The following is a 15,541-nucleotide window of genomic DNA, read 5'->3' on the forward strand; positions in this document are numbered from 1 at the left end:
CTGTGGTTGATGTGGCCGTCAAATCAGCTACTTCAATCAGAGATGGTTGTTGTGATTTGATACCTCTGACTGACCAATCAAATCACTTATATCATGGCTGACTGAATAATGAAGTCTGAGACAGGCCCACCAGGTGATCAGTGGTATGAACAATTCTCCATAGTCAGGGCACAATGACACAATATCAGCCAGGTTATTGTAGCCAGTCAATTCTCGGTGCTGACTCTAATACACATAGGGCTCTGAGAACCTACTCTCCCCTAGAATCCTTACAGGGATGGGAGTGTGAGTGTGAGTGTGAGTGTGAGTTTACACCGCTTTTAGCAATATTCCAGCAATATCACAGGGGGGGACACCAGAAATGGGCTTCACACATTGTACCCATGTCGGGAATCGAACCCGGGTCTTCGGCGTGACGAGCGAACGCTTTAACCGCAAGGCTACCCGACCCTTTACCACTTTGGTGAAACCCAATACATAAAATACTGGAAAACATTACTTCACAAATATATTTCATTTTAGGCTTAAGAAAATAAAAGAATTGGTTCTGAGGCAATGACTTTTGAAAATATAGTGTGGGCAGGCTGTGTTTGTTTTGTTTTTTTGCTTGTTCACACTGGTATGTAACCAAACAAACAGTTGTGTCCCATCAACCTGGGAAATAGCCTCCTTAAATAAACAAACATTCAAACTCCTATCGCTGCCATGACCATAACAGGAGATGTGCAGTAAAGTAGTGCACATGTAAAGGGAAGTAACTGCATGCTATATTGGATAGCATTGTTTTTTAAGTCTTAGGGTTTTTTAATCGTTTTTGAAAATGGAAATAAAAATGAAACGTGCAGCGGACTTTATGATGATGTGGGCGGTGCCCGAGAACCAAGACTATCATTTTGGGGGGCCTTAAGATCCAATAATCCAATACTTGAGTTCATGTTGCCAAGTCATTTGTCACAATGGAAATCACAAAAGTAACCGTGTCTATTCTAACGCTTTGATAGTTAGTCATCAGAAGGCTTCAGGAATTGTCTCCCTTGCTTCTCCGGGCTTGGTCCAGCTCCCTCGTCAACAGGCTGCTTTTGTTTCCTTTTCTTTGTAAACTTTTTGGCGATTATACCAACCAGAGATTTATACCTGAAAATATTATATTGAGTATTGTAGTATATTTTCTAAATGAACAGACTGTGAACATTGACGATAATAATGATTATTATTATTCAGGTCCACTGTTTCAGAATAACCTGTCAAAGTACAATATGATTTTATGACTCTTCTTACATTTTGCCTCAGTTACACTGGACATAGTAAGATTGGTAAACAATCTTTGGACCATCTTGACTGTTACTTTCTCCAATGATTTGATTACTATTTTAACACTATTTAAGGTGAGGTGAAATGGGGTTTAACGTCGCGTCCAAGATTATTGCACTTATATGGCGACGTGCATGTACGTGTGTGTGGCTGCTTGTACTAGTCCGGGCTGATGCCGATTTATAGTGCTAGCTCACTGAGATACCATGCCGCAGTTTAACATGAATACCCCACTCAGACACAGTATACTGACTCCGAGCCGACCAGTCCTTGTTTTAGCCTCTTAATGCCGAGCGCCAGACAGGGTAACAACAAGTACCGTCTTTTAACGTCTTTTGGTATGACGCGGGCGGGGATCGAACCCCGGACCTTCCGCTCTCCGGGCGGACGCTCTACCACTAGACCACGGAGGCGGTCTAACACTATTTAAGCGTAACACACTTTAAAACCAAATATAACATTGCTACACGTTAAATCGCAAAGAGCAACGAAGAACGAAGCATGGTTTATTCCATGATAAAACATCATTCAATCGTGACGTCATTTCTGGAGCTTCGAATATGCGCTTACAACTTGATGACGTTATATATTGGACAACGTTATTTTTTTAGAGGGAAGTGCATGTCTAGTAAGCTATTCCCCATAGATGTAGCTGGAATACGCAGATAAATGCAAAGGCTGAACAATCGCATCCAAAAGTGGGAGAGATATGACAATCAGTTCAAGAGAAAAGGTACAGATGATCGACATGAGGATTGTGAGAATATGCGGTAAACGCCAAACTTAACCCACCTGTTCATTAAATGGACTTGTCCGACATTGCTGAGGTCGGACTCTATTCAGGGAATCATCATTATTGAAACTAAGGTAACTATTTTTAAAGCTTGTACATTTTAATCAACATTCTTAAAGAGGTCTTTGAAGGGCATTTAAAAGTGATACACATAAGGAAGAGAATATCTGTTTTGTGTGACAAATATAATACACTGACATGGTTTAGTGTTACAGTCTAAGAACATATTTCTACTGTCAATACCTTTCTGCCATTTCATCCTGAGAGACGTGAGTTTCCCTCTCTCTCTCCTCAGCAGCATCTAGTTCCATCTGTGTATTGTGAATCGCCATCAGCTTCTGTGGACGTTACATGACTATTAACACATTGCCAGTATGATGTGGTCTTTGTCAATCTCACTGAAATCAGATCTTAGTTCTCGCTATCGCTAACAAAGATCTGAGGACATCCCAATACGGGTCATGTCAGAACGACCTTTCATCCGGCCAATCAGAGCGTCGCTTACCAGATCATGAAAGTGACAGACGGAATGTGTTTTTTAATCATGCAACCTCGAAATACTTAACAGAGGGTATTCAGAACGACAGTTACGGGTTTTATGATTATATCCATACAATCTAGGTCACCTACAAGACATTCCAGAATGTTCTCTTTATCAGTTTTAAAATGTTTAATCGAAAATACCTCAAAATTTGTTTCGAAGCGTTGTCGCCAGTTTGAAACTAGTGTCATAAAGCTGGAGAAAGCTGCCTTCTGATTGGCTAATGTCGATTTCTTGTCAGTCATTTCATTGATCGGTCAGAGTTCGCGAAAGGTCGTTGTGACGTGACTCGTAATGGGATGTCCTCAGATCTTTGTTTAGCGGTAGCGAAAACTAAGAACTGATTTTAATGAGATTAGGTCTTTGTCCAACAATGTGCTCAGTACAAAATAGTTCTACAGTGTTGTCGTATATCAGGAATTATGTCAGAATCTTTTGTTTGTGTTTTAGTTGTAAACTGTCTGCAGGCCAAACCTGAAGTAAGTGAGTGAGTGAGTTTGGGTTTAATGCTGCTTTGAACAGTATTCCAGTTATATCACGGCATGTCAACTTGACGTGGGAGGAAAGCCCTATGTAATGCAGGTTTGAAATGTTTACCACTTTGGTGGAACCAACAAGCATGGGTATGGAGCTGACAAATCTCGTGACATAATCGGGGCGAACCAGGATTCGAATCCATGATCCAAGAGACACAACTCTGCACAGTGAATTGCGGTGCCTAAGACGACTGGGCAACCCGTGCCCCTAAAACCTAGGAATAAACATGATAAAAAGAAGGGCTACAGAAAGAAACAACAAGAATTGATTTGTAGGATTTTGAAAAGGAAGGTTTTAATGTTTATTCTTGGTTACCCGGTAAGCTGAAATTTGTAAAAGCAGTTGGCAATAACAATCATGAGAATCACGGTTTAAAAAATTGTCACATCAGTACCAGTAGTTGTTGGTGTCCAAAACTTTTTAGTTTTTTTTCCGATCTTTCCAAAGATTCTACCCCATGCATATCGGCTTTCACAAGCTAAGCCTATGAGATCAGAGGAATTTTACTTGTCTTAGGCTTCAGACTCTTGGTTGATGTCCAGTGAAATAAAATAAATTGCTAGGCTGCCATCAGAACCCACAGACTTTAGAGTTTTAGAGTGAGTGAGTGAGTGAGTGAGTGAGTGAGTGAGTGAGCGAGCGAGCGAGTGGGGTTTAACGCCGCTTTTAACAGTACTCCAGTTATATCACAGCGTGTCAGCGTGTCAGGTCTCAGACGTTTACCACTTCGGTGAAACCCATGAGCACAGGTATGGTGCTGACAAACCTAGAAACATAATCGGGGCGAACATGGATTCGAACCCACAATCATAGGTTTCTGGCGTGCCCAAGGGACGCAACTCTGCACATCGAATCGCGGCGCCTTAGACGACTGGGCCACACGTGCCCCCCCCCAACAGACTTTAGAAGCTGCAGGCCCTAACTAAACTCTTTAGGTCCTCATTATAAAAATGCAGTTCACTGTGACAAATAAATCAACATGTAAATCTACAGCGGCCATAATGACCAATACAAATCTGAAAATATGGTCCCCACACGAGATCAACCTGCCACGGGCCTACTGGACGGGCAGGCATTTATTTCAAACACTGCTGATGTCACAGGCCGCAGTAGAGCTTGGCCAAGTAAACAATTATGTAATCATCATAATCGTGTACAGAATACAGTAAACTACGATTATAACGAACTCAAAGGGACCACTAATTTTAGTTCGTTATAACCGCAGTTCGTAATAAGCACATATACAGCATATATACAACAAATGTCTGGGACCAAAAAGTAAGTTCGTTATATCAGTCAGTTCGTTATAAGCATGTTCGTTATAACCGTAGTTTACTGTATTTCTTTGTATATAAAATTAAATCAAGGGATATTTAAGAAAAATACACAGTAGAATCACAGAATCACCTGCAGCTCAATCTCATTAAAATCGGATCTTAGTTCTCGCTACCGCTAAACAAAGATCTGAGGACATCCCATTACCATGATTACAGGTCACGTCAGACCGACCTTGCGCGAAATTTGACCAACCAATGGAATGACCAATCAGAAGGCAGCTTTCTCATGCTTTATGGCACATATTTCAAATTGGCGACTTCACTTCGAAACATATTTTGACAAATTCTCGATTACAAATTTGAAGCCTGAACAATAAACATTCTGGAATGGCTAACAGATGGTCTAGATTGTAAGGATTCAGTCATTAAACCCGTAACTATCGTTCGGAATACCCCATGTTAAAGTTTTAGAGATCGCATGATTAGAAATCACATTCCGACTGTCACTTTCATAATCTGGTAAGCGACGCACTGATTGGTCGGATGAAAGGTCGTTCTGACGTAACCCCTAATGGGATGTCTTCAGATCTTTGTTTAGCGGTCTGATTTTAATGAGATTGCCTGCAGCTGGTACCACTTGCACAAAACGATCTTAGCACTACAACTATCATAAGTCTATGTTAAGGTTCAGGAGTCGTGATCACCATACCGCTACGATCACTTGGTGCAAGTGGACCTTGATCTAGCATCACTGACGTCATCATACTCCTAACCATGATAATCACAATCTTTTCCACATCAGGCAGCGATAGAAATTGGCACTTGTCCTACAGCCTTTGCCAAACTGCCTAATAGTTAAGGTATCATAAGGACTAGTAGAAACTTACCACTATTAAGGGCTTTGCTACATGTTATCATTATAAGGACTAGTGGACTGAACATGTTAGTTTCTACTTTTGTCAGGATTGTACTCACTTCCACTTCTGGATTAAAACCTTTAAAGGACATTCGGCCGAAGCACAGGTTCTCACACGCAACATAGCTGGGCTGAATATCATAGCGGCTCCTGAAATCAACATACAGATGAGGTGAAATGTTTGTTTGTTGTTTAACGCTGCACTCAGCAATATTCCAACTGTATGACAGCGGTCTGTAAATAATGAGTCTGGACCAGACAATCCAGTGATTGACATTATGAGCATGGATCCAAGCAATTGGGATACGATGACATGCATCAACCAAGTCAGCAAGCCTGACCACCCGATCCCTTCAGTTGCCTTTTACGGCAAGCATGGGTTGCTGAAAACCTATTCTACCCTGGATCTTCATTGGTCTGAGGTGAAATGGGGTTCAAAGTTGCGCCCAGATTATTGCACTTATATAGCGATCTGCATGCATGTGTGTGTGTTTGGCTGCTTGTACTAGTCCGCACTGATGCTGATTTATAGTGCTTGCCCTCTGAGATACCATGCCGCAGTTTAACATGAATACCCCAACATACACAGAATACTGACTCCGAGCCGATCAGTCCTTGTGTAAGCCCCTTAATGCCGAGCGCCAAACAGGGTAACAACAAGTCTTTTAACATCTTTTGGTATGACGCGGCCGGGGATTGAAACGCAAACCTTCCGCTCTCCGGATAGTTGCTCTACCATAAGACCATATATGGAGGCGTTCAAATCAACTTACAATTTATCAATACAATTTAGTTGACAAATGTTCTTTGTTTGTTTCTTCTTTAATGTCCCACTTACCAATATTCCACCTATATGACATTGGCCTGTAGAACACATGTAGTACCTAGGCTTATACTTTTCAAATGCTTTATGCATGTTAGGGGCTACTGTAATAATCTATTTAACACTGATATGGATACTGCCATGGTTTTGTGACTATGAGACTGGTTTGAGAAAAGATGTGTATCTACCTGGTCTACATATTGCTAAGACTGTAACAGTCCAGCTATGTCACTCCAGCCATGGTTACTAACTTGATCTAGGCTAGGCCAAACCAGTGGTTGACAGCATGAGCAACAGTCGATACCAATGGCAACTGCACCACATGCACTACAGTAAGCAGTATATTTGTGGAACTTACTGTTTCTTTGGAAGTGGGGGGACATCCATCACCCAGTGCTCGTCATCGATGGCTCGGTTATTCTCTTCTTCATTCTGTTCATTCTCGATACGGAGAACACTCCTCTGCATAAACTGCAACACAGCCTCACAATTATTGATCATCATGTTCTATGGCCTTATTTTCATAACTTGCCTGGTCATTCTAGCCCACAATCATAGGTTTCTGGCATGCCCAAGGGATGCAACTCTGCACAAGGAAACGCTGCGCCTTAGACGACTGGGCTACCCGTGTCCCCAGGTCAGATTGTCTTCCCCACTAGTTGGTTGGTTTGTTGTTTAATGCCACACTCAGCAATATTCCAGCTATATGACGGCGGTCTGTAAATAATCCAGTGATTGATATCATGAGCATCGATCCATGCAATTGGGATCGATGACATGCATCAACCCGGTCAGTGAGCCCGACCACCCGAACCCATTAGTCGCCTCATACAACAAGCCCAGTCGCTTTTATTCTGTTCAGAGGAGTATGATTCATTGACATGAAAGTCAGATGTACCCACACTAATTACCGGTACCAAAGGGTCCCTATTCAGGCATGTTAGGTGTCAGTTTGCTATAGCTACTGGTCAGACCCAAAGTCAAAGAAGAATCATATGACCTTTTCAGAGACTTTTTACTTAAATACGAAATTACATTAGTTAGCATTTTGAAATAAATTAAATAACACTTTATAACATGTTTATGGGAACGTAACTTATTATCATTTATCAAAATGTTTTTGTTTCAGTCCATCCCCTGGATGAAAGTTGGTTCTGTTTTTTTCACAATGTGTTGTAAATAAAATATTGTGTTTCTTTTATACATTTTCTTCCTGTGCCACAATTCAGTATGGCAATGACTTCGTTGATGAAAGGAGTGGTAATAGATTTCATTCAGAACAATTCTATTAACATGATTAATGTACTATGAAAACATGTATACACAACAATACTTTCCAATTAGCAGTTTATGTCAGCAGGGACCATAACTTATTTTATGGCCTCTGGTGTCAGGCTTAGCGAGGTGTCAAACTAACCTAACCTATCCAACATGGATACAAAATACTTTGGTAGAGTGAGTGAGTTGGGTTTAACGCCACTTTGAACCATATGCGAGTCATATCACGGCGTGTCAGCTTAATGTGGGAGGAAAGCCCGAAGTGATGCAGGTCTCAGACGTTTACCACTTCGGTGAAACCCACGAGCACGGGTATGGTGCTGACAAACCTAGAAACATAATCGGGGCGAACCAGGATTCGAACCCACAATCATAGGTTTCTGGCGTGCCCAAGGGACGCAACCCTGCGCAGCGAATCGCGGCGTCTTAGACGACTGGGCCACCCGTGCCCCCTACTTTGGTAGATGGTGCCGTAACGTCATGGCACCCCAATGCAATGGCATCATGTTCTAGGTGAAAGTTATCCTTACCTTCATTTGTAGCACATTTTTTGACAGTTTTGTTGGATTGGTACTATTTTGTTCATTTGCCATTTTCGAATAGTGATAAAGTGCTGTACAGGGGCAGAAACATTGGCTACAAATCTATAACAACGTCTCTCTTGTCCGTGGTTGTTTATATTTCGAGAACACGTGCTTCCGGTTATTCCCTTTCCGGATGAAAGGGAGCATTCATTTATGTAGAAGAATTTGCAAAGACTTTTTACGGTAATATACTCGCAATGTAAGAAAACAATAGCAGTAGTGTTACTTTTTGCCATATAATGCACCGAAGTAATACACACGTAAGTTGTAATTGTTTTTGTTAGTGTCTTTGTTAATTAGACTACCAATAAATGTTATATACAGTAAAAGGTCCAAATGTGTTTTTACGGCGCGAATGGAGGAAAGTAATTTGTCACATGTCACATACCAAAATATACTGCGAAATGTAACTCAAAGATTTGAAGACAAGCTAATATTTGAAGAGAAATGCACAAGCCTCCCCAAGTAACAACTGCCACAGTGAGTTCGTAGAAGTGAAAGTAAAAGTACCGTTGCTGAAACTGTCACCCGGCTTTCTCCAAGCTTGGTCTATTCCACATTGCGCCAAACTGAGCTCATATCGTGCATGTGTCAGATGTAAACACTAGCAAACATGACGAATACGGCAGTAGCAGGTGTAGTATCACTGAATATGGTATTGTCACAAAGACTTTATTTCGATTTATTCTTTTAATGCAACACTTGATATCAATAAAGATTCTTGTGTTCAAACTTACGTAAATTACACATGACACGTAGCAGGCTGGAGTAAACGTCTTTCGCATGTTTTGGTCAAGTGAAGATGTTACTTTGGACATCTGTTTGAAAAATTATTTAGTTTGGGTATGTGATGTTTGTTTTACCAGTTGTCGGGCTAACAATCCGAAGGTTGAATGTGGAGACCAACAGATTCACACAAAAACTGGTTGCTTGTCTTAGTCACATGTGACCTACTGAAGAGATACTCGCGAGAGTTTTTGGTGCTGAATTATAAACGTGCTACAATGGATTTGACTCTATTTATTTAGTATATGTCTTTTTCCCATTCACTCACTTAATAGTAAGGGGCATTGGGGTAGCCTAGTGGTTAGAAGGGCATTCCAGGGCATTTCCTGGATGAAAGCCATTTGTGGCGTCTCTTGCCCAAATATTGTTTGAATGTTGCTCTATATGATGTAAATCATTCTCATTTTCTTGATGAGCTTGAAAAGTAACAGTTCTATGCTGGAGGTGTTTTTCTGAACTATTTGTCAAATTACATTATCATTATATTTGGTTTGTTATTATGTTTCAGCAACATGACAATGAACAACATGGGAGACAACTGGCAAGATATTACAATCACAGAGGTGGGTCAAGTGTCTTTCATGCAGTTTATCCTAAATATATTAAGGAACTACATTTTCTACATATCAAACTCCCCACTCCAATAGGAGCCAACAGATAATCTTCTAGACCAATCTGAAAGTAATATTGATATGTTCCCTTTACTCAGCCCTAAACTTTACATGAGTGAGTGAGTGAGTTGGGTTTAACGCCGCTTTTAACAGTATTCCAGTTATACCACGGCGTGTCAGCTTAATGTGGGAGGAAAGCCCGAAGTGATGCAGGTTTCAGACGTTTACCACTTCAGTGAAACCCACAAGCACGGGTATGATGCTGACAAACCTAGAAACATAATTGGGGCGAACCTGGATTCGAACCCACAATCATAGGTTTCTGGCGTGCCCAAGGGACGTAACACTGCACAGCAAATCGCGGCGCCTTAGACGACTGAGCCACCCGTGGCCCCTAAACTTTACATGATAAAATTGACATTTCATGTTTTCTTGTGTATATCACAGATGTTTCACAGCTGTATAGAAGCTTGTGCTGTTAATACATGCAGACATTGACAATGAGTTTAACTTGTCATGTATAGTGTTAATAACTGCCCTTTTTACAACTTCTTAAGCATCCATAATAGGTTCAAGATATTGGTACATTCGAGATAACAGATCTCGAGATAAGGGGGTCCGACTGATGTTCCAGGGTTCTTTGTTCTTTGTATTAGAGAATCAACTTCTCATGGCAAACTTAAACATCATTTCTTTCTATCCCTGATTTCATTTTGTCCTGTCTTTACAGATGAACATTATGTTGATTGTATACACACGTTAACTAACATTTAGTCCCAGAAATAGTTATCTTATTGAAGAAAATATATCTTCAAAATAAAAAGATAAAATCCAAATGGAGCCCACAACATGAGTTGTAGCATTTGTGATTCTTGCAGATTTGGAGAGATCCCAGAGCTGAGGCAGTCTAGACTTCTTGACCCAATAACTCTGGGGGGCACGGGTGGCCCAGTCGTCTAAGGCGCCGCGATTCGCTGTGCAGAGTTTCGTCCATTGGGCACGCCAGAAACCTATGATTGTGGGTTCAAATCCCGGTTTGCCCCAATTATGTTTCTAGGTTTGTCAGCACCATGCCTGTGCTCCTGTGTTTCACTGAAGTGGTAAACGTCTGAGACCTCCATCACTTTGGGCTTCCTCCCACATTAAGCTGACACGCCGTGATATAACTGGAATACTGTTAAAAGCGGCGTTAAACCCAACTCACTCACTCACTCACCCAATCATTCTGGGCTTGAGGGTCTGGGAGACAGACAATGCACACTCTGAGTCTGACTTGATTGTTCTTGTCCTCCTTCCAGATTACAGATCCTGGCAACTTCCTGGCCAAAGAATGCCCGGGAATGAACATGTCAAAGGAATGTCGCCAGTTCAACAGAATGCAGGATCAGATGAACCAGTTTTTCAGCAATGAGCAAGCCGTGACCACCATTCCACCCCAGCCTTCTGTGGTAGGTGACCCTTCATATCAGCTGTGGGGGTACATGCACCACAACACCAGTACAAGGATGTATCCAGACCTGCTCAGAGGCCAATATTCAGCCCCAAGTCTGAAGCAAATGTCCACAAATATTCCCAAATTGAAATTACAAATTTAATAATTTGTATAGCCTATAGTAGCAACTAATGCCCCTTCTATGTCCCTTCTATTGACTTATCCGATAACACCTCTTATATTACTTGTGTTGCGTCAAGCAAAATGGTGGCGTCAAGATGATCTCATCAATAATCAAGATCTATTTTGTAATAAAAAAGGTCTTTTTCTGCGCAAAGTGCATCAAATCATGTCAGCGGCGTGTTTACGGACATGAAAAGATTTGGAAAATATCTGTTGAAGCCTATTTGGCGGTACACATGCTTTGCAAATCCTGCAATCGACGGTAATTTGCATGCAGTTTACAAACCAGATATCCATTTTGTTAAGCAATGTTGATTGGACTATGCATAGACTAGTCAGTCCAGCCATAATATATCCCTATAATTCCAGCCTAGTTCAGGAGGGTGGAAACTGGACTTTATTGTCAGTTAACTCCCTTGCCTCGGGATGAAGGGCCTCTATATATTCCCTTGTCTCCATGGTCTGTTTGTCAAGTGTCCTTATGCTTCACAACCATGAGGGCCTAAGTAATCTTGTGAATACAGGCGAAACACTGCTCATCAACACAGTGAAGATACAGTAACAGCAGACATGGCGGACATCGCTCCTAAATGCTTAATGAATATGAAACAGTCTATGAGTGTGCAGCAACACTTGGAACCTTTACAATGGATTCATTGACCTGGTCTGTCTCAATTGAATGACATTTTTTGCATTTCCTATTGATTTCATGGAAATCGGTCACATGTCAAGTCAAGTTGATAAAGTTGTTATTATATGCTTATTCCATCATGTTTTTTAACAGCCGAGGTCTACATTCTTAGTGTTGTGGTTTGCCAATCAAAAACATGGTGTTCAACATGTTTATACTATTCAATATACTTTCATGATACATTTTACCTGTTTAGGCTTTGGGTCGACACTCCCATTGATTAATTAGTGAGGTATGGGAAGGGCATATTCTTTCCAGCACTGTCCTTGAATCAGTCGATAGTTTTTCTTTAGACCTCTAAATCTGAAAAAAATATTCTTAAGGCTTAAAAACATAATAGTCTTGGTTCTCAGGCAACACCCGCATCATCATAACGTCCGCCGCACGTTCGTTTTTATCTTAATAATAAATCCTAATACTAAACACTATGTGGTCCAATATAGCACATAGTTACTTCCCATCATATGCATACTACCTTGCTGAGCATCTCGTGTTATGGTAATGGCAGCAATAGGAGTTTGTATGCTTGTTTATGTAGTGAGGCCCTTTCCCAGGTTGATGGTATGCAACTGTTTATTTGGCTAGATACGAGTTTGAAGAAAAAACAAACAAACAAAAAAATGCCGCCCACCCACACTATAGTTTCAAAAGTCATTGCCCGAGACCCAATTATTTTTTATTTTTTTAAGCCTAAATCTAAAACTCTAAAGGTTTTTTCCTTATTAAAGCAATTGAGTAATGAATGAAGCAACTGTGTTTCAGGGGGATGTGTACGCAGGGAAGCGGCAGAGTGACAGACAGTGGTACCGCGTGGAGGTGGAGAGGATCATGCAGACATCCAGGGGACCACAGGCTTCGTGAGTCCATAAACATTACATTGATAGACACGGAGGATCCGGGTCAGAATAGGTCTTCAGCAACCCATGCTTGTAAAAGGTGACTATGCTTGTAATAAGAGGCGACTAGCAGGTACAGGTGGTCAGGCTCGGTGATTTGGTTGATGCATGACAATTGAGTAGATAGATGCTCATGATTATTATCACTGGATTGTCTGGTCCAGACTAAATTATTTACAGACTGGCGTCATATAGCTAGAATATTGCTGAGTGCGGCGTAAAACAAACTGTACATAGATACTTCCATGTCATGCAAGGGAGCAGTCGTCTAAGGCACCTCAAATCATTGTGCAGACTTGTGTTCCTTAGGTGATCCAGAAACATATGATCATGGGTTCGAATCCCGGTTTGCCCTGATAATTCTCGGTTTATCAGCACCATATTCAGAAGCCCCCATCAAACCCCTCCCCACCCCTCCTTACCTGTCTGGGAAAGGGTCATTTCCTTACGTCCATACACAGCATGTTTCATGTGGTTGAAGGATTTGCTCGTCATGCCGAAGGCCAGAGTCAGTCACTCAGTCAGACAATCAGTCAGATAGATAGACAGACAGACAGTCAGTCAGTCAGTCAGTCAGACCATCCGTCCGTCAATCAGTCAGACAGACAGACAGACAGACAGTCAGTCAGTCAGTCAGTCAGACCGTCCATCTGTCAGTCAGTCAGTCAGTCAGTCAGACAATCAGTCAGACAGACAGACAGTCAGTCAGTCAGTCAGACCTTCCGCCCGTCAGTCAGTCAGTCAGTCAGTCAGTCAGTCAGTCCAGTGGTTTATGTTTCAGCTGCTACTTTGTGGACCACGGTGAATCGGAGCTGATCCCTGTTTCCTTGTAAGTACTGCCAGGGGCATGAATGACCCAGTCCACTCACCATACACAGATGGGTCATGGATCATGGGTTCGAATCCCAGATTCACTGACATTACAATGTTTGGTTTCTCAGCACGGTAGATGGCCTCATTGCTTTCTTGGATTTCCTCACACATCAAGCTGACATGCCGTGATATAACTGGCATTACTTAGTGATAACTATCATTGGTAGGTACTGTTGAACTTCACTATGGAGACTGCTGTATAGGCATGTACTCTCTGCAGCTCATGCTATCCATGGAGAGACCCGTGAAGATTCTGAGGTAGAATAGGTCTTCAGCAACCCATGCTTGCTGTAAAACGTGACTATGCTTGTCGTAAAAGGCGACTAACAGGATCGGGTGGTCAGGCTCGCTGACTTGGTTGAAGCATGTCATCGATCCCAATTGCCTGGATCGATGCTCATGATATTGCATTGTCTGGTCCAGACTCGATTATTTACAGACCGTCGTCATATAGCTGAAATATTTCTGAGTGCGGCATTAAACAACATGGAGCAGATGCTGACATGTACAATGTCGGAACACTGTGGGGATTCCTGGTTGGAGTTGGTCCCCAGAACCTATTCCTTGTTGTACGAGGCGACTTAATGGATCAAGTGGTCAGATTCGGTGACTGAGTGTCATCGTGTTCCGGCATCATATTATAAATCATTTGTTTGTCTGGTCAAGATTCTGATCTTGACCATGTTTACGGGCCGAAGTCATTTAAGCTGGAATATTGCTGAGTGTGACATTCAACAAGAAACAAATAAAGTCGGATGTTTCTCCATTATAAATGTGATGGTAATGTGATTGTTTGACTTCTCCTGCCTCACAGTTTGGGTTGTATTCTCCCCAGGGAGCTAAGAATGAAAATCGGATGCACACTGATCCATTAACCAGGGGAATAATGCAGCTCTTTGGCATTCTGAATATGCACATTATATTGTTATTTTTATTGTTATCAATTGTTTAGCAAATACATCTCACAAATCAAATCTGTATGTAAATTGCTTTTGGTTATGTTGTCTTTGACATATCATTCCATGATGCTTTTCAGCCTGCGACAATTACCAGATCATTTTTGTGAAGTGCCCAGGCAGATTCAGAAGTTTTCCTTATGGGCTATTGAGCCAGTGACCCTCACTACCACCATTGAAGATGGGGATATCATGGCAACAAAACAGTAAGTACAGCGCAAGTGACAATGTTCATTCACAGTTCTTATGAATGACAATGCTATGCCTACAAATGGGTGTAATGAGAGAAACCGAAGCGCTTTGTAAAGCTGATTGTGATTGGTCTATTTCTTTGAGTGAACCAATCACATTGAATGTTGCTGTTTTACACTTTCGTTGCTATGGCGGACACACTTGCTGTCAAACGCAGATGAAGAAGCAGTCATTGTATGTATGAAGGTTGTATACTGTTTAGGCAATGTAAAGTGTTAGCCTCACTGAGAAAACTGTGCCGACAGTAAGTGTTCAGTTGTGGTTAATGAACATTCAGATTGGGTATTATTTTTGCATTATAACCATCTTAGTAGTCTTGATGCCATCTAACTCCACTTGGCACCATCTTAGTCTTGATGCCATCTCAGTCCACTTTGCACCATCTCAGTCCACTTGGCTCCATCTCAGTCCACTTGGCACCATCTTAGTCTTGATGCCATCTCAGTCCACTTGGCACCACCTCAGTTCACTTGGCACCATCTCAGTTCACTTGGCACCATCTCAGTCCACTTGGCACCATCTCAGTCCACTTGGCACCATCTCAGTCCACTTGGCACCATCTCAGTCCACTTGGCACCATCTTAGTCTTGATGCCATCTCAGTCCACTTGGCACCACCTCAGTTCACTTGGCACCATCTCATTCCGCTTGGCACCACCTCAGTCCACTTGGCACCATCTCAGTTAACTTGGCACCATCTCAGTTCACTTGGCACCATCTCAGTCCACTTGGCACCATCTCAGTCCACTTGGCACCACCTCAGTTCACTTGGCACCACATCAGTTAACTTGGCACCACCTCA

General features: G+C 41.9%; 2 protein-coding genes across 6 annotated transcripts in view; one reads left to right on the forward strand and one right to left on the reverse strand.

Moving 5' to 3' along the window:
• Positions 1-645: 645 nt before the first annotated feature.
• Positions 646-8,194, reverse strand: LOC124123133 (M-phase phosphoprotein 6-like). Its single transcript, XM_046486440.2, has 5 exons — positions 8,007-8,194; positions 6,557-6,669; positions 5,435-5,525; positions 2,348-2,442; positions 646-1,134 (listed from the first exon to the last, which is right to left on the reverse strand). Exons 1-5 carry the CDS (start codon positions 8,067-8,069, stop codon positions 1,002-1,004), a joined length of 495 nt encoding a protein of 164 aa, XP_046342396.1. The 5' UTR covers positions 8,070-8,194; the 3' UTR covers positions 646-1,001.
• A 195-nt stretch (positions 8,195-8,389) lies between these two features.
• The window catches only part of LOC124134873 (putative ATP-dependent RNA helicase TDRD12), a 98,840-nt gene continuing 91,688 nt past the window's right edge, over positions 8,390-15,541 (forward strand). For 3 of the 5 annotated variants that reach the window (XM_048397500.1, XM_048397503.1, XM_048397504.1), the window contains exons 1-6: positions 8,390-8,540; positions 9,355-9,409; positions 10,756-10,905; positions 12,526-12,620; positions 13,441-13,488; positions 14,569-14,694. In XM_048397500.1, the coding sequence (XP_048253457.1) occupies positions 9,359-9,409; positions 10,756-10,905; positions 12,526-12,620; positions 13,441-13,488; positions 14,569-14,694 (470 nt within the window). In that variant the 5' untranslated portion in view covers positions 8,390-8,540; positions 9,355-9,358. Of the gene's footprint in view, positions 8,541-8,563; positions 8,716-9,354; positions 9,410-10,755; positions 10,906-12,525; positions 12,621-13,440; positions 13,489-14,568; positions 14,695-15,541 lie in introns of those variants that run through there. The other 2 variants (XM_048397501.1, XM_048397502.1) reach the window with 2 other exon arrangements.

Source organism: Haliotis rufescens, unplaced genomic scaffold, assembly GCF_023055435.1.
Source record: "Haliotis rufescens isolate VD_foot unplaced genomic scaffold, xgHalRufe1.0.p SCAF_17, whole genome shotgun sequence".
Classification (NCBI taxonomy): Eukaryota; Metazoa; Mollusca; class Gastropoda; order Lepetellida; family Haliotidae; genus Haliotis; species Haliotis rufescens.